This window comes from Semicossyphus pulcher, unplaced genomic scaffold (genome assembly GCF_022749685.1).
Source record: "Semicossyphus pulcher isolate SPU_LCO1_2020_fin unplaced genomic scaffold, fSemPul1.0.p SCAF_26, whole genome shotgun sequence".
In the NCBI taxonomy this organism is placed as follows: domain Eukaryota; kingdom Metazoa; phylum Chordata; class Actinopteri; order Labriformes; family Labridae; genus Semicossyphus; species Semicossyphus pulcher.
This window is the reverse complement of record NW_027211700.1, coordinates 970,521-996,713: the sequence shown is the minus strand read 5'-3', so window position 1 is coordinate 996,713 and position 26,193 is coordinate 970,521. Positions and strand designations below refer to the sequence as shown.

Here is a 26,193-nt window from a genome sequence, read left to right as displayed (position 1 = left end):
CCCGTTTCCTGTGAGAGGGAGCAGCGCTGAATTTTGATAACACTCATTTCCAATTGAGCGCTTCAAAGAGGAAAAGGCTCGGAGACAATTAGAGTGAGAGCGCAGCCTCGGCACCCTGAATAGCCCTTGATGAGAGCAGCGGGCGAGTTTGGATAGGTTAATCAGCCGTAATCGGAAAGCAGGTGTCGAACACGCAACCTTACAATCCTCCAGCCCAAATTATATGATCGTCACATTCACAAAAGTGCGTCTTTTAATTAAACACAGCGTCCTTTTCGCTGTCTTTGCCTCATTCAAAAGCGTGAAGCAGCGCTGATTGCATCAGATCACTGACACCGAGAACAAATTGCTTTTCTGCCGTGGCAGCGATGATGAAGGGGGTGGGAACGGGGTGTGTGTGTGTGTGTGTGTGTGTGTGTGTGTGTGTGTGTGTGTGTGTGTGTGTTTGATAGGGGTGATGAGGAGAGAGTGTTGATTATCAGAGTAGAGGCACAATGGTGACTTTTATCTGAAGATGATGCCGAAGTTACTGCACAAAGATCATCTGTAAAAGCAGCAGAAAAGAGGAGTTAAAGTTTCATGTTTAATCAACATGGAGTGACTCTTCAGACGCTCGGCGGCCGGGCGCTGACACACAGGTAGCATGTTTAAAGTGAATCAAGTGACACGCTAATGCTAAGCTAACACTCAACGTTTAGTCCCACGTCCTCACAGCGTCCTGCGACTGAATAAGATCTAAGAGAAGAAAAAATGACTGTTTGTCTTCCTCACAGTCCTCCAGAGGTCAGAGGTCAGAACACTACATCTACACACCTGACTTTAAAGGAGCGTGTAGGAGAATGGGAGATGTGCTGCTTAGTGAGGTTTATGAGCTAGTTTGTTTTAATGTGAAAGGAAGGATGTGCTCTTTGTAGGACAAATACAAAGTCAAATATATCAGACGCCAAAGCTAGATTTTGGAACAATGACCGAATGACGGCCGAGCTGATATTCGGCACAGCAGCACCTCCTGTTTGAGGTGAACCCAGCGAGCACCAGCCGAGATTCCAACGTTGAAATTTGGTAGAAAACAACGTCTCAGGCCGCAATCACGCAGAAACATCTTAGGCCGCGATCACGCAGAAACGTCTCAGGCCGCGATCACGCAGAAACGTCTCAGGCCACGATCACGCAGAAACGTCTCAGGCCGCGATCACGCAGAAACGTCTCAGGGGCTGAGGCCTGGATGCTGAAGGAGGTGATTAACACCTGATGGGGAGGCGAGTCTGAAGAGACCTCGGTCTCCGACGGTGACGCCTGCTGGACTTGAATCAAACTCATGTTTGCAGTCATGTTTCCGTTGGTGACTGTGATGCACTGCTCAGTTCAACAATCATTGAGCTGCTGAATAGAAACGAGACGTGACTGTGTGTGAATGTGAGATGAACCTGGTCCAAACGTTTCATCGCCTTCAAACTGTCGTGAAAAGAACCAGTTTTGAGTCTTTTCGACAGAAAATCGCTCACTAGGTATTTATTGAACTACATGTTGCATTTTGATAAAAGAAACTAAATTATTGAAAAATACATCCAAACTGTGCAAAGAAAGCAGTTAGTGTCAGTCAGACCCGCCGCTGCTCTCAGCGACTCCAGCGAAGTGTCACTGGTTCGGTGAAACCACTTCATCTGAAGCTTGTGTTTCGGTGCGAGTGTGATGTGTGTGTAAGTACACGTTCCTCCCACGCTTTACACACCCACATGTGAACCTCCAGACACACACACACACACACGCACACACGCACACACGCACACACACGCACGCACGCACGCGCATTGTACTGTGCTTCTTCTGCTCTGTTTCTTTAGGATGTGACGGCTCTGTGTGTGTGTGTGTGTGTGTGTGTGTGTGTGTGTGTGTGTGTGTGTGTGTGTGTGTGTGTGTTTGTGCTGAGTGTTGCTGTTGTTGGCCTAAAATAAAGCCCCTTTAGCCCCGTCAGCCCTGCAGCAGCCATTAGTTTGAGGCGGCTCTCCCAGCAGAGCACTGACAATGATGACAGGCAGTGGCAACGCCAGCAGGGCCCGGGGGTGGGACTCCGGGGGCTGCGCGCGCTCCGGGTCAGCCGGGGCCAACGTATTTATCTGGGCTGTAATCTGAAGGAAAAGGGACAGAACGGCTGACCCCGAAACCTCAGGGACATCATCAAAACAGCTCCTATTTCAGGTTGGCCATAATGTGCCGTGTCGCTCTGTGGCTGCTCTCAGAGAGAGAGAGAGAGAGAGAGAGAGGGAGAGAGAGAGAGAGGGGGAGAAAGAGAGGGAGAGAGAGCTGATGAATAACAGAGCAGCAATCAGCAGCGACGGTGAAGCTTTAAGGAGAAGCAGGACTGATCTCTGCTGGAGCTCCGAGCTGAAACGGGCCCCGAGCTGAAGCTGCAGTAACGTCTCCTCGGTCCTGACTGTGTGCACGCTGAGTTACTGCAGCTGGAGACACGTCTTCACTGCAATGCAAGCACATTTACAACGCTCACAAGGTGGAGACTACTAGTGCCGCTCTGTAATTTACATTATATAGTATGATTTTATCTGACGACGTGTGAAGTGAGAATCTGCAGCTGGACTGAGTGATGTGTCCGAGCTCCAGACCCCGCAGAGCTAGAGTCCTTTAGGAGCTGTAGATGTAGTGAGTATGAATATGTACGACTAACCCATTCTCTGAACGTCTCCACTGCAGCAGGCTGACTGATTCGTCTGGCAGCAACACATTTAACAGTTGTTTCTCTGGACAAAAAAATCAGCAATGAGCACTTAAAGAAATTAGCCAATCAGAGTCACGGACGGTCTAACGCGTTGTCAAGCTGTCTGTTGGAACTGAGGAGGAGCAATTACAACCACGGGGGTGCCGTCGACGAGATGGCTGTTTTATATAGACAGCGTGTCATCGCAACATCGCACACCATCCTTCTTTTATTTTACTCCGCTTCGCTCAGCCCAAGAAATCCTGACAAACCAGAATCTTGTGACGGCTATGCATCATTACACCTGAAGAAAAGTGTACTCAGGTGGGCAAGTTGGTGTTCAGGGATTGGTGATGGAAAATAACCCCCCCCCCCCCCCCCGTCCCCCTCCTCCCCGGACAATCAGTGAGAGTCGAGGAAATGTCAGACTGAAGATGGAACCGGAGCGTAACGACCTCACTGATTTCAGGAGAGTTTATGAATTTAGATTGCTGCTAAAATATAATTTTCAGTATTTGAAAGCAGAAGTTCAGGTGACAGACCCCTGCAGGGTAACTGTCCAGAGGTCAGAGGTCAGTGTCAGCTCTAGACCATCGTCTCTGCAGCTCAGAACGATCCAATAACAGGACAGTCTCTCATATTTAGAAACATGGCCGCCAGTAGAAAATTACTTGAAATCAGTTTAAAAAAGAGGAATGACCAACATATATTCTGCCTCATGATCAAGCAGATGATTGTTATGTATTTATTTTATTTGTATTAAATATTATTAATTATGACTTCCTTTTCTTATTTGTTATTTATTTATTTATTTATTTATTTGGCATGATACTCCCATCCTAGCCTTGCATGATTATCTGTGTGTAAATGTACAGAGATAATGGATGGGTGGATTGGTGTAGGGTGGGGTTGGTGGTCGTGGGTCTCAGTTGTGTTTTGATTCACTGTAAGAGACACGTGTCTCTCATGTTTTTGTTGTTCATTTGTGTTATAAAAAAAATAGATACATTTAAAAATTTAAATAAGGACCGTCTCTCAAACCTCTTCTTTTCTTTTCCTCCAAAATGCTCTCAGTTTATTTCCTGCGATGTGTTTTGAAGTGAAGCTCTCACAAAGCTTCTGAGCGTGAGGAGCGTCGAATCAGAATCATCACAGGAAGTGGCAGCCGCACGGGGGCCGCAGGGTCCTGGCCGGGCTGATCACAGGTTAATCAGGGGGCAGGCTGAACGATGGCTACGGTCTGCATCAGCTGATACTTATCAATCAGAAGAAGAACAGCTTCTCATTAAGCTGATTTTATCTCAGAGATGATACAACAACATTGTGCATTCAAACACTTGAAAAAGGAGATTACGTGCTTTCAGATATCATCCTGCCAAACTGCGTCACACCCACGAGAAGGTAGAGAACCACGAGTGATGCAGCAAAACACTGATCCTTCACACTAGTTCATAGAGCTCAAAGTTTCCAGAGACACAAACGTGTCAGATCGAGTTGTTTGAAAATGTTTGTGAGTGCAGGTATAAAAACAGAGCATCAACATTCTGAATATTTCTCTCAGTGTAAGGAGCACATACCCTCCGTCAGGGATGGCACAGAGTCTTACAGCGTGAGAGCACTGATGTGAGAATCAGTGCTGGACCTGCTCAGGTGTGATGTCAGGCTGTGTTTCATGTCTGCACAAATCTTGAAGCTAAATGTTGCTGAGCTCATCAGCAGCTCGTCTCCTCTCTCATGCTGACAAATAAAACATCTTCTAATGCAACTTTTTACAGACGTCCAGGACGTTCAGAAGTCTCTGTACGTGGACGTCCAATCACTGGAAATATAGTTCATTAAAACAATAGATTCTTTAGTTAGTGCTGTTCGGTCAGAATAAGCGGAGTTCACCTGCTTGAGGAGCTTCACCGGAAGTGCCTACATGTCCCAGGATGCATCTCTGCAGCCTGGGCCTGGCTGTGTTTCCGTTCTGAAGTGGAGACATTAAAACACGCGGAGAGTTTCGTCTGTTTAACGTCTGTATCGACTCGATCTGACCCACTCGATCTGAAGTCTCTCGTCTGTCTCAGCTAACGACAGATGATCTGTAGAGGACAGTTTCACAGGCGGAGGCCTGATGTCACATCGAGAGCCAACAGAAACTCTTTAACGCTGATATCTGCTCGTGTTCAGAGATGGATGTGATGTGGTCAGAATGCGTCTTGCTTTGTGTTCATCAGGGAGAGCTCTCCAATGGACAGTTTGACCTCTGACCTGATCTCAGTCTGCAGGGCATCTAGACTCACATGCATTAACAGCTTGGTGTTAACGTCTGCAGACTGTGAAGATCATTGTAACAATAATTTTCACAACAGGACAAAAGTCGATCTAATAATGATCGATTCACGATAATCAGTTAAACATTGTAAAAGCCTCGTGTGAACAGTGTTCAACAATCTGGACGTGTACCGGGTTAAACATCACAACTTTGTGCTGGAAGTGTGAAATAAATGGGCTGAAATAGATCCTCAAATTTAAACTACTTATAAGAAAAGCAGTTATCTGTCTTTCATCTGTGTGTTTGTTCCTCTCCCTCACTGTGACTGACACTGTCCCAACTCTGGAAGTGAACAGGAAAAATAAGCTCCAGATTTATTCCCTGATGCTGCCGGTGACTCGTCACAGCCTGATGATAAACTCCATACTGCTGCTTACAGGTCACTACTGTTTAAAGTGTTCTCAGTTAGCGTACGAGACGTCCACAGATATTTTTTTTCCATAACAGATAATGAAACAAATTTACTCCACAAAGAGAAAGAAAAAGATTCAACATGTAAAAATGTGCCATGAGTAGCTTCTCCATTTTCCGTTTCTGTTGCATTGTGGGTAAAAAATGATGCTTGTTACCAGTACTTTGTATCAGAGGGGCAAAAGTACACACATTTCTTTACTGAAGAACAGGTTCAGATACTCATGCAGAGTGCCCGCCCTGCTGTCAGTCGTGTCCTGCAGTATCAGCGTCAGACGGGTCCCTCTGAAGGACATTTCTAGCGGCTGTGTCTGTGCTAAGCTAACTGAAGCTAACCTCACATTTGGAGACTATTAAACTGAAATCATGTGAACTTCAAATCAAAGAACAATACAGAGGGAATAATGAACATGAACTTTGCTCCAGTGCGTTCATCAGTTGGATGGTTCATGTCTGGCTGCTCTGAATCTGGTGAGGCGTCTTCTACTTTGTTTTCCAGTTTTCCAGTGGAATAAAGACGCAGCTCTGCTGACAAAAGTGTTCAAATGAGAGAAGATGTTCTGTGTGTTTGTGTTCAGGAACGGCTACGACACAATCTGTCTCAAACTTTCAGGCTAAAAAACAGGAAGCAGCTCGATGCATCCATGCTGATGATTAATCTTCTGCCTCTTGCACACAACATGTCAGCAGCCAGACGTGACTGCACAGAGCCGGTCGACACATAGTGTGATGTGTTGGCATGGCAGGGTGATTATGCAAACACAAACACAGGCGTAAGCATCCATCACAACCTGCATTACTGGACTCAGCTGAGTCTACACAAACACGTCCAATTAAGTGATGACGGAGCACCACTTTGTCCTCACACTGACAACTTTACTCCTCTCCATCTACACGAAGAGAAGAGCGGGATGTTAGGATGATAGTATCCAAAGCACAGATTGATTTTATAATGCATACTTGAATTTGAGGTGCAAGGAAGGAGAAAATATTAAATCCATCCAGGGAGACGACTCTCGAACATCACCCGTGTTCTCTCTGTTTAGTCAGGGGAGATGAATAATGCAGAGAGGCAGCAAAAAAACACTATCAGCCATTCCACTATTGTGACAAGAGCAGCAGGAGACAGGCTGCATTCATTTCAGCACTTCTGCTTCGTCCAAGGCTGGAAAATTACATTTCTCTCTGCCTGTTTGCCTGCTTGAGTTTCTTTTGGTTTTTAAAAATTGAAACTTGAGGCGAGGAAAATAAAAGCAGAAGAATCCTTTGAGAAGTTTTACTCTCATTTCTCTCACATCAAAGGTTTTCTGACTGATAACTTGCACTCCATGTGAGCTTTGCATGTAGAATACAGAACAAGCCTTAAATGAAACAAAACAGCACATCCCTGTGTTTATGTGTTAATTTCCAAAAGGAGTGAAAAGCAGAGAGCTGTGTGAGCACATGGAGGGACTGACAAAAGAGAGCCGTAGAAACCGGGAGCTTCCCGGGCGAAAATCAGCCAAACACCAACAACAAGAACATGTACTAACGAGCAGCGAGGCTCGGGAGCTGCTCTGAACACACAATTAAAACCAGCGAGGAAATACTGGTGACATTTTTCTTACCTTTGGTGCCCATGTCCGTCCCCGCCGCCACCAGAACCAGCAGCAGAACAAAATAATCTCTGTTCGCCTTCATCTCGCTGTGTCCCCGTTTCGCGCTCCTCCAGCTCTTCGTAGTGAACGTCCTTGGGTTCAACACTTTTCCCCTGAAACACGGAGAGCTCCTCCGTCACTTGAGCGCGGGCTCCTCTGTCTGATTCACTCCCTGACTGAGACGAAGGCTTCAGTTTCCGTCCACAGAGCGCTGAGTGTTCTGACTCCTCTGACTGAACGCTGGAGAGTGCAGAGTGTAGATCTGCCGCTCGTTCTGCTGTGCGCGCGGAGCCTCCTCTTCAGGGCAGCGCCGCCGCCGCGTGAATCGTTCAGCACCACGGACAGCTCCTAGCGTCCGCCAATGGAACTCACGGAGCAAATGAGGCTCAAAGTTTGGGACAAACCCACTGAAAACGGAATAATTACGTCATAAAGGCGTTTGTGAAGCACTGACAGTGCGTTTAAAAATATGTTGTAACTGAATCACTGAATAAAAAAAGAAAAGAAAGGGAAAAGGCTGTTTGTTCTTTCTTTTCATGCAACCATTGAATTCCGTCCATTTCACCAGAGCTGGAAATATAACTGATGTTTAGCTCACTTACAGTTACCGATGCGTTCAAAAGAGGAGGAGGAAAGAAGGGTTTCATTGACTGAACATCCCTGAACTGATCATCTATTATACTTTGAACTAATCAGATAAAGTCATAGTTGCCTGATACCTGTCACAAGAAAGAAGAGGTATAATTCGTTATACATCCTGCATTCACTCCTCATGAGTCATGCATTGTCAGCATGTCTTCAGTAAAGTATTTGTACCCTCATCGAACGTGTAAATAAACTATTTTAAAGAGGTGCTGATTGAGCAGTCCGATCATTGTGAAGGATGCCGCTTGTGCTGCTGCTGTACACAGAGAGGCGTTTCTATTAATTAGCCTCATTAAACCTTCAGTGAAATAAATGAGGTGGAAAAAATAGAAACACCTTCAGTGTAATGTTATACCGTTAAAAACACCACGTTCTCCTGACGGGGACTAAAAATCCATTCTGGTTTTTTTGGATGGTCCCTTAACTTTACTGAAGTGCACAAATTAATATGTTTGGTTGCCCTTAAACTCTCTTAACACAGAAATTCCAGGATGTTAAAATGCTTAAAATTGACAAGACGAGATGATATCTGAGATGAACATGAGATGTGAAACTTAAAGCTCCCGGTTTGGCTCTTTTTATTTAGACTACAGTCCGCGACTAAAGCCTGGTTAGAGTTACAGCGAGTGTCAGAGGGTCAATCTGACAGCTGGTAGCATTAATAGGACGTCTAATGGTCTCTTTCAGTCGCGAGCCTCATTTTCAGGACACATCAGGTTTTTCAGAACAACAAAGATCTTCTATGTGTGCATGTATCTCACATCTGTGATTCTAACACACACAGGTGAGATCAGGACTTTAGGGTCTGTCGGTTACAGTTTGGACATGCTAACATACTCTGCCTACACAAACCTGGATGTTTATATTCCAGATTTGATAGATCTAGATATGCTAGCAGTTCCAGTACCAGGACAGTCTCAAATCAAGTCAACAGGACCTTTCATCCTGCAGACTGTCAGCTGCTAAACCCTGCAGAGTCCATAAAACATCAACAACCCACGAGACTGTGATCAAAGAAGGCTCTTTGTTTTAATACAATCAGCAACATTCAGGGCTTTAAAGCAGAAGTGCCACACCTGCAGTTCCTCTGGTGTCCACTTGAGGCTGTCTCCAGCAGTGAGTCAGTCCCCATAGAGCCCCATGTTAAACTTTACAGCAGAAATAAACATGTTTACAGCCTGGTACAAAAAACAGTTTGGGTCTCTATAGCTCATTTCTCTCTTCAAGACAACTGTACGGGGAGAATCTTTATACAGCTCACCTGTTTACATTATATTAAGGCTTAAAGTGATGCATCATTAGGGGCGTGGTCTCTTTGAGTGACAGCTGGGAGCTGCTAGCTGTCTGCTAGGTGTCCCCTCAGCTAACTCAGTCACTGAACGTAACCTCTGGGCCGTGTTTGTGCTGTTGGAGCCTTTTGGAGATTTGTTCATGTAAATATCAGACAGATAATCTGTGTGTGCGCTTTATTGGACGAACAGACCGTCCAACACGTCTCACACACTGTTTTTAATCACATTGTACTGTTACAATAACATCAATCAGATTCAGAATCAAACTGATTCTATGGTGTACGTACTGCTAGATGCTCATATCATGAAGCATGCGCGGCCGTTCACCAAGCAGCTGATTTGACAAGTTGGCAGTGAAAACGTGTTGGAAATACAGGAGTGGATACTGTTTGACCTTTAGCCAATGAGGCTTCCAAATGAACACACAACACTTCATCGTCAGAGATGGATCAGGTCTTTAACAAGTGTAATATCTGTATAGTAAACATTCGACATGAATGACCTCGTAGAGACCATTAGACGATCATGCACAGTCTGTGTTTTATGTCTGACGTTGCATATTCATGACGTGTTGGCTTGAATTCCTGTCAAAGGGGAAAAACAGGAGGCAGCACAATGGAGATGAAGTGCTTAAATCAGTGTTCACAGAGATTAGCCATACAATGACCTGCTCATCAACATGTTTGCTCTCTGGAAAAAGCTACGTCTGCATAATGAAGCATACATGAGAACGGACAGCAGCCTTTCGGGCTTTAAAGCCGAATAGTTAAACTGCTGTGCTGTGTGTGGAAGATAAAACGAGCACTTGTGTCTCATCTTCCTCTTGGAAATCTGCACTTCCTGTTTTTCCCTCCATGCCCTGACTCGGCTAACGTGGGTTTAATACGACGTGATGCGTCAGCAGCCCTCTATCAGCACAGTCTTTTACATCTATTGGTTTTGAGTCATCCTTCTGCTGCACCTCGGGCTACTTAAATCCCCATGAAGGCCTCTGCAGCTGATCTCAGCTCTGGGTTCTGAACCTTTAGCAGCCAAGGTGCTCCACATCGCTCCGACGGCCTTCAGCGGCTGCTCGGCTCACTGAGAGAGAGATGACTCACCACATCAATGCGGGAGAAAGTCTCCAACACAGTGTTGAATCTCTTCAACTTATTTGCTGTGATTTACGCACCTTTGCCTTACGGCAGAGAAGCTATTCATAGATTCCACACTCTGTATGTAAAAGGCAAGTCATGCACAGGCATTACTCATCTCATTAAAGGCCCCGTCTGCAGCCTGTGTGACCACATACATGGAGGTACATTCACGGAGCTAAGGAGCTGGAGCCGGAGACAACATGTTGTTTGTCTGATAGATTTAAATTCATTTTACCTCCAATGGAAAATATTACAGATGTGGCAGCAGACCTTTAAAAGCATCAGCAAAATAATGCAAGTATGATGAACTAAACCTTGTTGTCAGATTGCTTAAAGGGAAGTTCTCTCACTTTGTTTCCATGTTTACATATTTCTGAGTCTCACTGACTACTAAGAGTTTGGCTTTGCTCCAGGAGATTGCTCCAGCCTGCAGCGTTGATCTAGCCGTGTTAGCTGCAGCATATAACCTGCTTGTGAATGCGTCTGATCCTCGTGTGTCTGATCCTCGTGCGTCCACTACACACCAGACTCCATAGAAAAAAACACTAATTGTTGAATGAGGAGTTGCTGACGTACCTGCCGAGAGTCCACTTGTGTTTTAAATGTGTAGTTCTGGTTTATGATAATAATTGTTTAACACACAATAACACATACAAACTAGCTGATTGAGGCAGAGGTAGAGCAGCAGCTCCTGTGTCCTGTGCTGTGACTAAAATCCCTGTTTTTCTGAATGGAGTCTGGTGTGTGTGCAGAGAGCGATGTAACGTCTGTGTGTGGTTAAAACAATCATCTTCCTCTGTAACAAAAAGGTCTATCTCTGTAGGGATCCTTTCTGTCATGTTGTCACACACTTAGAATAACAATCTGAGCCTGTCAGTGGAAACAACAAGAACTTTTAGTGGACGACCTTTGACCCATCAAGGATTATGTTGCAGCCATTACAGCCTGTTTCACTGCTGCAGGATGAACACATCTACTGGAGACGTTCCAAAGTCATTAGTCATTCAGTCCCTAAATATTTTTAAAAGATGAAAGGGTCCCAGGTTCCAATATACCAGAATTTCCCCTTTAATAATTCTTTCCTATAAATCTCACTCAATATGCAGGAACGTCTGGAACCATCAGTTTCTATTTTCCAGGCTGTGGGTCAGTGGAAGAGTCAGCGCGGATTCAGGCCTTTCTTCTTCAAAGAGTCTCTCTTTGCATCTCTCTCTCAGTTTAAACCCACCTATCCTACCTGCAGCTTAATTTCCTCCCGCCTGTAGAGTCTGTCAGTCAGAGAGTCACTCAGCTCCTCATATCCTCGTGAAACGAAACTTCATCTGCAGACAGAGAGAAAGGAGAGCTGAAGATACAGAGCCTGACAGAAAGCACATATTCATATAGAACACAATGACATACACATGAAATGACGTTTATATTAGATTGGCGTGACGGGTGTCAAAGGAAGCGAAAGAAAAGTTGAATAGTTAAATTAAACGCCTTCTCTCTCATATGTGATGTGTGAGGAGACCTATAGAACTGAATCCAGCTTAGCAAAGGAACCAAAAATGAACTAGTATTTCTTCAGAACAGGAATTTAAAATGAATATAAGTTATTAGAAGAAGGATAAATAACTGCACGTCCAGCTGTGTCTCAAACAAGCCGCGGTGCTCCAGCCTCTTCCACACTCTCTCTGTGGAAACTTGCACATTAATCTGATTGAAGGATTTTTGCATAAAGGAAATTGTACAATGCATAATTTTATGATGCAGTTTTAATGTGCATTTACATATCATTATCATATTTTGCAATCAAAGATGATCAGACTTCTCTTCATTACGTGTCTGCTCATCTGCATGAAGCTGGATCACAGGCTTCAGCTGTGGACAGGGTCTGACCTGAATGTACTGTTACCACTCAGTGAAAGTCCCACCGACACAAATTAATTTTATTTTAAGATTTTAAGATTTAAAGACTTCAAATCTCCTTTTTCATGTTTTGTAACAATAAAAACGTCTGTCTGAGGCGTCGGCTTAGCTCAGTGCTTCAAGTGCGCGTGGCATGAATACAGTCACAGCGTTTGACGCAGCAGCTCTGGGTTCAGCTCCGACCCTCGGCCCTTTGCTGCATGTCCTCCCTCCTCTCTTTTCCCACATTTCCAACTGTTGGAGACACATTTCCAAAATAACTAAAGAAAACAACAAAACAATTTCTGGACTGGGGGCAAGAAGGGGACTGATTACACCGGCCCTCATGTGAGAAGTTCAAAGATATTAGAGGTTAAGAGCTGTCACCTCACAGCTAGAAGGTTCCTGGTTCGAGTCCCGGTTCAGACGTAGTGGGCCTTTCTGTGTGGAGTCTGCATGTTCTCCCCGTGCATGCGTGGCTTCCTCCCACAGACCACAGACATGCTCGTTAGGTTCACTGGTGACTCTAAATCGCCTCTAAATGAAGGTGTGAATGTGAGCGTGAAAGGTTGTCTGTCTCTGTGTGACAGCCCTGTGATTTACAGGTGACCTGTGCAGGTGTAACCCCGCCTCTCGCCCAATGACAGCTGGGATAGGCTCCAGGCCCCGTGACCCTGAACAGAATAAGGGGTATAGATGATGGATGGATGGATGGATGGATGGATCGTTTAATTGCAGGGACAGGCCCATGGAGAGTGCCTGAAATACGTGCAATGCCCTTGCTGTCTGTATTCGTTCACATGCAGTGCGCTGCATCAGATCAGCTGTTCGGGTTGGTGGCTTAAAGAAGAAACAACAAAGGCGAAGAAAATAAAATGATTCTGGCAACAAAGAAATGGCGTGAGTGAAAACACCCTGAGTCCAGAAGATTCAGCAGATGAGTCGGCTGAGTGCTGCCTGTCCCCCAAAAGTCCCCATTCCTTCAGAAACAAATAACCTACGAGACGGGACCTTTGGGCAGGACAACTAAAGTCTCCTGGACTGTGCTTAGACGCTGTGTTCACGTGATGGAAATGCATTGATTTCCCTCTAAAGTCCCGTCCTTAGAAAAAGTTCCTGCAGCTTTTAAGTCTCACACTGTCACCAGTTTAAACAGTGATGTAACTGTGCCTTCATTCTCTATATATATATTAAAACTGACAAGAAGTCGTGCAACACTTTTATATTACAGGCTCCACGACTCTCACAGGGCTTTACACTAACTACAGACCTGTGTCACTGAAGTTGCTGTATTTTTCCTTTGTTCTTCAGGCAGCCAGAAGTGTGTGCGACAGTAATTAGCAGGATTTAGAACGAGTCCAACACAGCAAAGTGACAAATCTATCCGCTCCCTTCAGATCAGAGCGGAGCAGCTTTATTGGATGAGGTGTGGAGAGGAGCCTCCTAATAACAGCATCACATTAAGGCTCCTCTGCACCCTGGCTCTGGCACTGGGGCTTATTTGTCTTAATAAGAAATAGTGTCGTTGCTGCTTCTATTAGACATGCAGTCGGGCTGAATGCATTTCCCTTCAGAGGCGAGGATAGATTGCCCCAGTGGCTCCTCCTGAAGTTATTCTGGCAGTGCAGAGCCGTCTGACAGGACGGGGGAATTAGGGAAAAACATCTAATCTAGGTTTATTTTTCACTGTATGCTCGGGGTATAAATATAGGCACAATGCTAGTTTACTCCTGCTCTGCCTCGGCAGGTCCTGTTTCTTATTACATTAAACACAAGGCACACAGGTAATGTTGCAAGTTTGAGGAGTATCCTGACAGAAGCCTGAAGAAAACAGATGTTTTATGAGTTCACAAATAAAGTCAGTTAACGTGTGCTGAAGTTGTCTATCACGCTTTTTAAAGGCTGCTTTATTTTCTTAATGTTGAGATAATTAAACTAATAAAAAAGATGAAGGTTCGTGTCATGTATCAGCATGTCGAGTGGGGGCGACTGCTAACATTAGCTCTGCTTGATTCAAGGAGTTCAGCTTGTTTACGTGAGGATTTCCTTCAGTGTTCATCTTTCAAGTATTTCTAACTAGAGCCGAATCCTCCACAGAGGTCTCCTCGCCTCTGAAACAAACCAACCATGTCATTTAAACGAGTACAGACGCAAAATAAAGCAGCTTCAGGTTCAAATTCACTGTTTCTACAATGCTCTTCTGAAGGCACAGGACGCCCAGTGAGGGGGGCTTCTGTTCATCCTCAAAATGAATGTCATGTTCCCAATCATAGCGTCCAGTTGTATCATTTTATCTCCCCGCTCTCGGGGTGATAAGTTACTATAATTAATAAGCTCGCTCAGTTTGCCTCCTCGTGCTTCCTGCTGAGCAGAGCAGCCGCGCTGCAGCTCAGTGAGGACGGCTCAGCTCATTTTCCTCCCTCTGCGTCCTGACCAGGTGTGACCTGCACAGTCGAGGCTCTCTGAGGTCGTGTTCTCTCCGCACAGAAACACGTCCCTGTGATGCTGTTGTTTTCCCCTCATGTGATGCAGATCTGATGTCTGTGATCAGTGTGACCTGCATAATGATGCATGAAGAGGGCCGGCTTTCATTTCCATCCAGAGCTGAAATAATAGAATCTGAATTCTGTGTTTTCACTGCAGGCGTCACATAGACACAAATAATACTACTTATAAGCAGACTGAGGGTGTGTTCAGGCTGAAAACAGAGCTAATTGTCTGCATGATTGTGACCACAGGATGTTTGTGCAGTCCAGTCTGTTTCTATCGCTCCAGCTGCACAGAAGTTAGCTGCTAGCTCAACATGGCGCACGTCTGGCTGCTCGGCCTCTGACCTCTCGTCGCCTTCCTTGCCTCTTCATCTTACGCCGTTTGTTCATGAACTTACTCACACTGAGGAGGATGGAGCCTCAGTATGTGCTGTCCTGTTTTCCTGTGCACACTGCTAGCAGTTAGCTATATATGTTCATAGCTTCCATGGTGTAAAGGTGTGTTGGGGAGGTGTGCTGAGCTGGGATGTAATGTACAAATGTGTGGTGCACTTTAAAACATGGCCACCCAGAGGTCATCAAGTCCTTTCATTTGGACAAATGCAATCATGTTATAGATGTTCATCCATTTAATTATGGCTGCAGTTTCTCACATCTCAAACTGCATGATGGGGCCACATGTGCTGATGTTTATAAAGTCATAGAGAGGTTCAGACAGAGAGCAGGAGGAGAAACAGGAAGCTGCTGCAGGAGGTGATTCACAGACTGTCTGTATGAGACCTGTGACATTTATATTTTACATGATAAATAAAGCAAAGCTCTGATGATTCTAAATCCAAACTCACTGTACTCTGATATCTATATAGAATCATCCTGACATAAATCACATGACGTTTTTAGTTCTATATCAAGGATTAAAGTGCAAAATTCACTTGTTATAATTTCATATGCAAGTTATGTGTAAACTTCTAAATGTTACAAAGTGCAATAAAAGGAAAAAAGTGCATGAAGAAACAAAACAGTAGAAAAGTTAACTTAATATATTCATAAACTGTTGTGTAAAAGATGTTTAAGAAGATTTAAAGAGATTAATTTTTAAGAAGTTTAATCTGTAGTCCATCTTTTTTTTTATGTTTAAACTGAGACACCGACGTGCTTCATAATCCACCCAGAAGTGAAGATATTTCACTCTGAACTTCCACCTCGTTTTAGTCTCGGAGGAAAGATTAAAGAGCAGCAGGAACCATCCTCCAGGAAACGGAGGAAATCCATACAGCTCATGATACACGCCGCGCTGAGACGAACTCTGGGACATGAAAGGAAACCTTTTATCACTCTAATGCACATCACAGCTCCTAGTGCGCCATACAGAGCTGTTATCACTCTCACAGCGTTTACATTATACAATCATACTCACATTTGTCATAAGGCTTTATCACAGAGCCGCAGAGCGCTGACGATAGATGATCTAATCTACATGTTTCAGTTCTATATCAAGAGTTGAAAGGCCAAATGCACCTGTTTGATTTTCGCGGAGGTAACAGGGAGATTACAGAGAGGCTCAAAGGTGCGACCGAGGGAAAACATGTAGAAAGAGGAATGCTCAAAGGAAAAACTTTCAGGTTTCATTCATAAGATTGTGATCACAGAAATGTAAACAGGTTAAAGCCGAGCCGTCAGAGTCACCCGTAAAAATACCCCATCCAATCATGTGACGGCAGGCAGAAGGTAAAGGCAATTAACGTATAACAAGCAGGAATAAATGAAGATGACGACGACCCAGTCTGACCTCTGATTTGTTGTCATGGTTACAAAGATCTGGGACGTCCAGCCTACCAGAGGCAGGAAAGTAGATCCACTCTGCTGCTCCGTCAACCTGCACTCAAATCTGCAAAGTGAAACGGATTATTTGTCCGATATTTAACATAGAAACACGGCCCAGAGGTTACGTTCAGTGACTGAGTTAGCTGAGGGGACACCTAGCAGACAGCTAGCAGCTCCCAGCTGTCACTCAAAGAGGCCACGCCCCTAATGCTGCATCACTTTAAGCCTTAATATAATGTAAACAGGTGAGCTGTTTAAAGATTCTCCCCGTACAGTTGTCTTGAAGAGAGAAATGAGCTATAGAGACCCAAACTCTTTTTTATGTACCAGGCTGTAAACATGTTTATTTCTGCTGTAAAGTTTAACATGGGACTCTATGGGGACTGACTCACTGCTGGAGACAGCCTCAAGTGGACGCCAGAGGAACTGCAGGGTTTGCACATTTCTGGCCCAAAGGTTCCCACTGGGGATCGATCGGTTTCAGCTGGAACCAAAATGACATGATGGATTAAGACCAATTTATCTATCAGCTGAATATTTATACACCAGTGCATGAAGCATTTATACGATAAAGTTGTGATTTTGTGACTCTACAAACTGCAGACATGCTGTTCATATCACCGTCTGGACTCTAACATAGCCATTTGCAGGCTGATGGGATAGCAGCCATGTCTTTTTCATTAGAGAGACTCTGCCTGACTGCAAGCTCCAGAGGGAGGGCTATCGACAGCTGTCTCACCATCCCCCCACTGACACTATAGTCTCAAATATGCCACAGTATCCAGCAAGATATTACAAGCAATTCTTTTCTCCTTTTTTAAAGGAAAAGCTTCAATTTTCTATCGCTTTGAGGTTCAAAAACAAGATCTTTAGCGAGCGGTGGGTCCAGGTTCGATTGTTTGCCTACACATAAAAGGATGACCTGCTAGTTGAGCCTCTGAAACCAGAGACGTGTGTGTTTTTACTGTACACAGAGATAAAGAGAGTGAAGTGAGCAGTCTGAGCTTTTATCCATAAACACCCCCCCGAAGCAAAGGTAATCCTGTTCCCCCTCACTGAGCCCACATCTATCTGACCAGCAAAGAGCAGCCATTAAAATTGGCAGCAATCGGGGCCACGGAGCGAGAACGAAGAAGCTAATCCTGCAGCGATTCATGTACAGGAGCGCGCGGTCAACACAGTCATTAACACAGCGGAGGCAAAGCGGGGAGACTTTCTTCAGGTCGGAGGTGTACGACTCCAAAGCTACGCATCATCACTGCAACAAAGAGCACGCCGCGGCCGCCGCCCGCCACCCGCACCTGCACCGCCTCCACCCGAAACTGAAGCAACGCTGTTCATTATTCATGAGGCTTCAGTTATTCATTAGATGTTCCTGAGAATACTCCTGTCCTGTTGGTGCGGCCGATCGTCATGAATATTTACAAGAGGTGCTTGATATTTAAACATGACTCACAATACATTGGCAGCAGTAAATGCCAGGTAAATAGCAGAGGAGGAGTACGCGAGTCGCTGGGAGAGCTGTCTTTTTTGCATGACCTTTTCTCAAATGAAGCTTATGTCACAGGGTCGGATTTTCTGCCAAATAATCTATTCAGGCAGAGAGCGAGCTGGCAGCCTCTCAGGGTGACATTAACATATGTCAAACATGTCAGAGCTCTGAATACAGGCTCGAGTGTAGGTTTTAATCCAGGACGTGTCTGTCAGTGAAGGTATTCGGGACGAGCTAAACGATAATGCACTGTGACAGGTTCAGTTTCTTGGTTTCACTCAGAAACACAGGAAACAGATTTACGGCTGTTGTAGTGAGTTTGAGATGGTTTATATGAAAACAACAACTCACAACAGTTTGAATGAAATGTGTTTATTTTACTTTGTTTAATTCTTACTTTATCGTTTTGTTTAAACTGAAATAGAGTTTATCTGTAATCTGAGATCTGAGATCTACTGCTTCTGTCTGCACCCAGTTGTCTGTAAAATCCCAGCGATTCTTTTCCTTTCATTTGCATGTTGTCGATGTAAGCAGCGTTTGCTTTGCTGTAAGAACTTTCTAACATGTCGAGAGAGTCAGAGAGAGTTTAGGGAACGTTTTCAGTTAGTAAGGTGTGTGTGTGTGTGTGTGTGTGTGTGTGTGTGTGTGTGTGTGTGTGTGTGTGTGTGTGTGTGTGTGTGTGTGTGTGTGTGTGTGTGGGTGGAGCCCCGGCTCGGTGTCAAGTGTGGCTACATGTATCTGCAGTGAGTTCACATTTACACGTTGTGATGAACTGATGATGTTTTATGCTCTTTTGAGTTTGTTTTGAGAGTGTTTAAAGTTTGTGTTTAAAGCATGTAAAGCACATTGTTTTTTAAAGTAGGATTCATAATGTTTCCGATCAGCAGCAGTCATCTTTGCTGTGCTTAAACCCCGCCCCATGTTGGATAAACGGTTGTGATTGGCCCGACCTCAGTCAGGTCATCATCAACATTCCCATCATGAATCATTCAGATCTTCACACTGACTTCACCTGCAAATGTGCTGAACTTTCTCCATGTACAGTTTGTATATATTACCACACTGACAGAGTTATTTTGGGATCACTCCTCCCCTCCGTGAAAAGATTCCTTCCTCCTGGTATTCAAAGCTAAGAGGTGGGGGGTGACTTTTAAAGGTTCTCGTTAAAAAGCTGGTTTTCTTAGTTCGTCTGAAGCTAACACGAGCCTTCAGCCCAAGTTTGACAAATCAGATGGGGATCTTATAAAGTTAATGTTCTTTATGGTGCAAATGTCTCTTTGTAGTTCTTCACACAGAGTTTCCATGCTGAGCTGAGGGGGAGGGAGAGAAACACAAAGAAGAACTTTGGAAGAAATTCTGTGGATTTCACGTTTGAGCTTCAGATCGACTCCGGCCTGTATTTCTGCACAGAAAGCATGTGTGTGTTTTACCCCTGATCATTGAAACAACATGAGACAGGGATGCTTTTACACACAGGAGCATACAGTGGCCAAAACCCTTCATATGAAAATACTCAGTGTTGTAACAAAGCTAAATATACGTATCTGTAGGAAAGACAGGCTGTAATGACTGGAACATCTTATACGGCAAATGCAGCCAATCAAAGTACGCAAACAGTTTTTTCCACTCAGATTGTTATTCTAAGTGTCTGACAACATGACAGAAAGGATCCCTCCAGGGAAAGAGCGGGGCGGCTGTGGCTCGTTGGTAGAGTCGGTCGTCTCTCAATCGGAAGGTTGGTGGTTCAATCCCTGCTACAGTCACATGTCGAAGTGTCCATGGGCAAGACACTGAACCCCAAATTGCTCCCGGTGGCAGAGCCAATGGGCATAGATCTGATTAGAGATTGGCTTCTGCCTTTGCCATAAGTGTGCGAATGAATGATTGTGTGAGTGGGTGGATGTGACACATAGTGTAAAAGCAGCTGTGACTGGTCAGAAGACTAGAAACTAGATATATAAGTACATTACATTTACCGTAGACCTTTTTGTTACAGAGGAAGATGATTGTTTTAACCACAAACAGACGTTACATCGCTCTCTGCACACACACCAGACTCCATTGAGAAAACCAGTGATTATAACCTCACAGGACACTGAGGTTTCATGTCCACTGCTGCCTTGATCATTTAGTTTTCTTGTCTTGCTGTTTGACTTTAGTTGTTGAAATGTTTTCATCTTACCCAACTCAACAAAATAACAGAATAGCAAAATAACCAGTCGAGGCAGCGGGAAACCAGCAACCCCCATCTTCTACAGGTAAAATGACTGTTTTTATGAATGGAGTCTGGTGTGTGTGCAGAGAGCGTTGTAACGTCTGTGTGTGGTTAAAACAATCATCTTCCTCTGTAACAAAAAGGTCTATCTCTGTAAGGATCCTTTCTGTACTGTACAGTGAACAGAAATCTTAATGTAATTGTTTGACGGTTCTCTGATTTAACATGTCTCATTATCATAAATAAAAAAAAACTCTGGATAAGAGTGAAAACACTCCTACAGCAGCACTCTGCCTGAAACACAACAAGTGCATGTGGCCTTGTTTGATAAATCGTCAAAGTCAGTCTAGCGCCGGGTGATGGGGGCATTTTCTGGTGGAGAAACTTAATTTTGTGAGGCTGCTTCCAGCTTCCCTGATGTCAGGGACAGTGGCAGTGCTTAGTGAAAACGCCCTGACGCTGCAGTTTCTCCCCCGCTGCAGAGCAGAGTGTTTTAGAGGCTCACCGTTCATCATATTACACGCAGCTGAGGGACGGGGACGGCTGGGGCCTCAGCAGCCAGCCTCAGCAGCCAGCCTCAGCAGCGAGCCTGCGCCGTGTGCACACAGGGAATAAACTTTCACTACCAGCAGATGGTGATTTCAGTGTCCCAGTAAGACTCCAACATCATAAACAGAACTGTGATGTCTCACTTTGTCTCTGTGCAGCTTTAAAGGCTCACTGAAAAGGCTGGTCTGGCTTTATTCTACAAACCAGATTAAAAACGAACCGTGGAAATCAGTTTGCAACATAATTATTAACATTTCATAGAGAAAGTGTCAGTGAGAAATCTGGTCTGGTCACTGGTTGTGTCTTCAGCTGCAGGATTCAGGGATTATGGTGATTGATCTGAACATTGGTAATCCTTTGAAGGGCACGCAGCCTTCGACACAGTCAACCAAATACATCTGCGATGAAATGGTGCTCGTATCGAGCTCTGGAGGCAGATTAATGAGCCCTTCAAGTATGTGAGGGAGGAAAGATCAAAGGTGCACAAACAGAGGCTAATTTAAATGGAGCTGTCTGTCTGTGTGCCGTTTTTATGAGAGCAGATTGATTTGATGGGAACAGACAGGACTAATCAGCGAGGACTGGAGGGAGTCACACCCCGACACTCTGAGACACCAGCACTGTAAGAGCTCACACAGTATGAACACAGATACTTCCATCATGCAGTGAACATACAGACCACAGCCATTACATGAGCGATGAAGTGGACGTATGAATATAACATACTTGAGCAGAGAGAGCAGCTTTAACTGATGATGTCACGGGACTGTGAGGTTAATGTTAGTGTTTAACACGCCTGTTAATTTACTGTAAAAACTGAGCGTCTCTCTGATGCATGAAATTACAGATAAATAACAGAAACATTATTTTCACTTTAAAACGAGCAGAAAAACATTTTCTCTCTCTCCTCACAGAGAACGTCTCCTCATAAATATAGACTGTGTACGTTTAAATAAAGTAGAACTTATCTGAAGAATATTTAACAGATGAAATATTAAAGTGTAAATAAAATCATCATTTTTAATAAAACATAAATCGTAAGGCAGAATGTGTACACAGCCGCAGCAGACAGAACATATTCTTGGGCTGATACAGATGAATTTTTAACAAGTTATTAAAGTCTGAATAAACGTCGTTCTAACTTCTTATCAAGATGAAAAATATATTTTTCTTCTTTGTTGTTTCTGAAATAAAAGATTTGACTTGGTGCTTCTTCTCTCTCCTTTCATTTTGAATGTTGATGACAAAGACAAACAGACACATACAAAGATCATTATGTCCTTGTAGACAACACTTAGGGGGTGTGGTGCTGCTGGTTGTGACAGTATCAAACATCATGAATGTTTCATTAGCAGCTTCCAAATGTGTCATCAAGCACATAAAAAGGGACCGAATAAATGTAAGGACACTGAGGTTCTCTGTGGTCAGTTGGAGCGTGTCTGTAGCGCGACAGAAAACATAAATCCAGTGACAGCAGAATAAACCGTGATCCTTCGCATGGACTCTCTGGGCTGATGGAGAGGCCTCGAGTGCAGCATGGACGAAGTGCTTTAGATTACAACGATGGTTAGACCCTAAATAATCTTCATCTTGAGATCGTTTTTTGTGCTTTAATTGAGCGTAGCTCCATGAGATAAAGTCACCGCCTGCTCTGAGGCAGTCCGATCTTAATCTTGGGACTCAAATTGTAGTCGGCCGCTGGATCTTCATTTTCAAATCCTTTAGTTCTTCCTCATCCTGACTCCCAAACTTCCAGCGTCCAGGGACAAATCCTACATCGAGAGCAACTAAGCACAGACTTTGTGAGCTGATGCTGATTCCAGTATTGATCACAGGACTGTCACTTTTCCCAAAAATCCAACGCATTCAACGTTGAACTGTATCGACAGTAACATCAACAACAGAGCTAACGTACAGCTTAGGTCTGCTGCAGGTGTATCCAAGTGATGGGAGTTAGCCCTGAAGCTAGCTACAGCTTCGGCCCTGCAGCAGAACAACAATAAGTCTCCGCTGTGCTTCCTGATTACAGTCGGGACGCTGAAGCAGGAAAGGTTAACGATGGCTTGGCTCGTTGGTTTCTTCCATTGGTTCGTAGCAGGCAGCGAGTTATCGCCACCTGTTGGACTACAAGGCACACTGCTTTAAACGTGAAGCATTCTGGGACAGCAGATTTCTCATTGGTTGGTGGGCAGCGTGATCTGATATGTTCAACTTTAAATTCCATCTCATCATTATCGTTGGAACTATTAATATTTCACCAGGTTCGAACGATATATTTAAATTACAAAGTGACAGGCCTAATGGAGCATGATGTTCAATCTGGCTGTTTGAGAGTCTGATAGAAGAGGAGATGATGAAAACAAACGTGGTGAGCAGGAAAGAAGCGAGTTGACCTAAATGTGCTGAAACATGCAACAGCACAGATAATCAGGCAGAGCAGCACTCAGAGGGGCTGCACACGGTGTGTGAGGTTAATGTTCTGTGGCGTGATGGAGCAGGATGGAGGCTGTGGGGGGGGGTTCACACTCGGTGTGTGTGACACGGTGGAACAGCGGGGGGTTTGACCAGCTGACCCTGTGCAGGTCTGTCCTGCCTCACATCCATCTGCTCGGCCTGCTGTCCTCAGACCCCCACAGAAGACGCAGAGTCTGTCTCCCACCCAGCCCAATGATTACCCACAATTCATTTCAACGTAACCTCCTCCAGGTGTAGTTACAGCCTTTAGTATTAAAGGCGGCAGTAAGGTGCAGACAGGTGCTTCACTAACACTCACTGTGTGTTTCCTTTTAATGTGATATCTTTAGCTTTATAATCTGTTATGTTCACAACACGGTGATGTATTCAAGTGTTTTGACTTATTTTAGTCGCTCTACATGTGTACGTTCATTTCCGGGTCAAACTGTATTTTGTCATAACAAACAACTGCCACAAGATGGCAGTAGCTACATCTGAAGTAATAATGGAATCGTGCAAGCCACTAAATTCTCATCAAAGTAATTCTGCAAATGTTTCACAATAAAAGGCTCGTAAAAGTTTTAGTTTGAAACTGGAAGTTTTAACTTACAAAAGACAACAAACAGGCCGACCAGAAAACAAAGGAGGCTTCTACGTGTTCGCATGCAAATGAAAGGTGCCACGTGTTCCCTGCGTCTGGAGCGTCGGCTGTGCACGTCCTCAAAAACGCAACATACAATGTGTACATGAGCAGTAGGGGCAGCGTAGAGGCAGAGGGGATGTGACAGGGTCGACACAGCAGCAGGGACAACAATGGCAGAAAGTTCTGAAGACGAGCTGATAGACCGAGTCCTCAATGATCCACATCTGTACGATGTGTCGTTGCCGCTGCACAGAGACAAACATGCTGTCAAACAGCTGCAGACAGATAAGTTCTGTTTTAGAAGTCGTCGTGGAAACCTGCAAAACTACATGGGAACATGTCCGGGAGCGTTACGTCCGAGCACGGAGGAACATGTTGGAGAGACGGAGCGGGGACGGAGCAGACGGTGTGTTCTGTCCACCGAACACACAGAAGCTGTTTCTGCTGTGACCTCAGAGCGAACATCACAGTCACCTCCTCGAGTGTCTCAATGTCTGTTTGTTTAGATCCCACAATACAAATACAAAAATACAATAGCTGAATACAGCCTGAGCTCTCTGCTGCGCCCTCTAGAGGTATCCTCCAGTAACACGCGTAGTGCAGAGACAAGTACGGGAACAGTTGTGTTCATGATGCAGACGGTTGTGTACGTAAACACAAGGTTAAAAACAAAGTATATCTCCGGCAGGCTGCAGGCCCACAGCACCGTGTGGGTATCAGAATCAGTGTAAGGAAAGAAACTGTAGCATCTTTAATTTCCCCCATGGCAGATATAAGAACAGATCTTTAATTAAGCGAACGGTCCAGCCTGTTGGGGCTGCTTCATAATTAAAGTCTAGTTTTTTCTATAGTTTAAAATGTGATAACAACACAAGGGAAAGACAAAGGAGAGTCTGGTAGAAGCTGCTGATGACATTTTTTTTGTGTACCTTCATATTTTGGCTGTAAAATGAACAAACCAACATAAATCTGCCTCCAGGATTCATTTCCACTGAACCACAGCTTTTGTTTTCGTTCATTCATAAAAAACTAGCCAATGATAAATGAGTAACAAAAAAGAAATGAAGGAACAGTGTGTTATCCAAACTTTAAAGAGTGAGAGAACAGCGTCTGTGAGTGGGAGTTTAGGTCGAGTCGTGTCTTTGGAGGAGACTCTGCCTCACCTCTGAGCTCGTGTGCTGCAGAGGTCGATGGGGATGAGCTATCTCTGCGCTGATCGATTGCAAATGAGAACAGTTCAGACTGAGGCTCCAGCTGTCCGCAGAATGAGAGGAGAGAAAAAATCAATGAATGAATGCTTGAATCTCTCCACTCCCACCAGAGACACGTCTTGTGCCAGGGAAGAATTAGTTTGGGTTACAATTAGCAAAAAGGAAAACGACATTGAATTGTTTGCAGGGAGCCGATCACACAACTCCGACACGTCTTAGTCGGTCAGTGAACTCGTCCATATTCAGAAGATAAATACAGATATTACTGAAGCGTTGGTGAGCCTTTTTCTTCATTTCTTAACAGGTGGATGTTTGTGGTTCTGAGTGAAATGCTGTTACAACTATTGTTAAGACTTGCGGCTCAGACACTCATGACCTGTTCGTGTATCAGCCAGCGGTCTGTGGACTTTCGTTCTGTAGCCTTGGTTTGGCAGTTGGGCCGTCGCCATCTTGTTTTTTTAGTGTCAGAAGTGACCATATTTGGATTTAAGTGTGAACACTGAGTCACCAACTCGGACAGTCTGTAAGTACAATAAAGTGCACAGCAAGACAGATCATTTGTCTGATGTTTGCAATGAGGCCACGCCCCTAATGCTGCGTCACTTTAAGCCTTAATATAATGTAAACAGGTGAGCTGTATAAAGATTCTCCCCGTACAGTTGTCATGAAGAGAGAAATGAGCTATAGAGACCCAAACTGTTTTTTGTACCAGGCTGTAAACATGTTTATTTCTGCTGTAAAGTTTAACATGGGGCTCTATGGGGACTGACTCACTGCTGGAGACAGCCTCAAGTGGACACCAGAGGAACTGCAGGTGTGGCACTTGTGCACTGGCTTGGTTTTACAGCCCTGGAAGTTGCCCCCTTGATGCTCACAAGCATTAGACATGTTCTGCACAGCCTCACAGAGCTGCTCGCTCGGCTGCAGGCTCTTAGTGTTTGTTTTAAACTGGTTTATTTAACTAAACATTAGTTTAGTTGTAATAGTTAATTCTTCCTTTTAGCACGTCAAACATGCACAGCTTGAGCTGCTTTGTTGCCAGGTCACAGTGTCGTGTAACCAGGGCAGCAGCCTGGGTGATTATCTTCACTGTTTTATTAAGGCTAATAAAAATGTGCGGTCGGTGCCTCTGTGGAGTTACTATGTGAGTTAGCACATATGACATGAGATCAGGTCAGAGGGGCTCCTCTGGTTTATGGACGTTACACTACAGTGTGTGTTTGTGGACTGTGTGATAATTTAGAGGCAAAGTAACAAAGCTACGACTCTGACCTA

The 26,193-nt window shown here is 44.5% G+C and overlaps 1 protein-coding gene across 1 annotated transcript in view; it reads right to left on the bottom strand.

Annotated features, from left to right (window-relative positions):
- The window catches only part of sez6b (seizure related 6 homolog b), a 154,326-nt gene extending 147,205 nt beyond the window's left edge, over window positions 1-7,121 (bottom strand). The window contains 1 exon segment of the mRNA XM_069676462.1: window positions 7,049-7,121. Coding sequence (XP_069532563.1) covers window positions 7,049-7,121 — 73 coding nt within the window.
- Window positions 7,122-26,193: the final 19,072 nt, after the last annotated feature.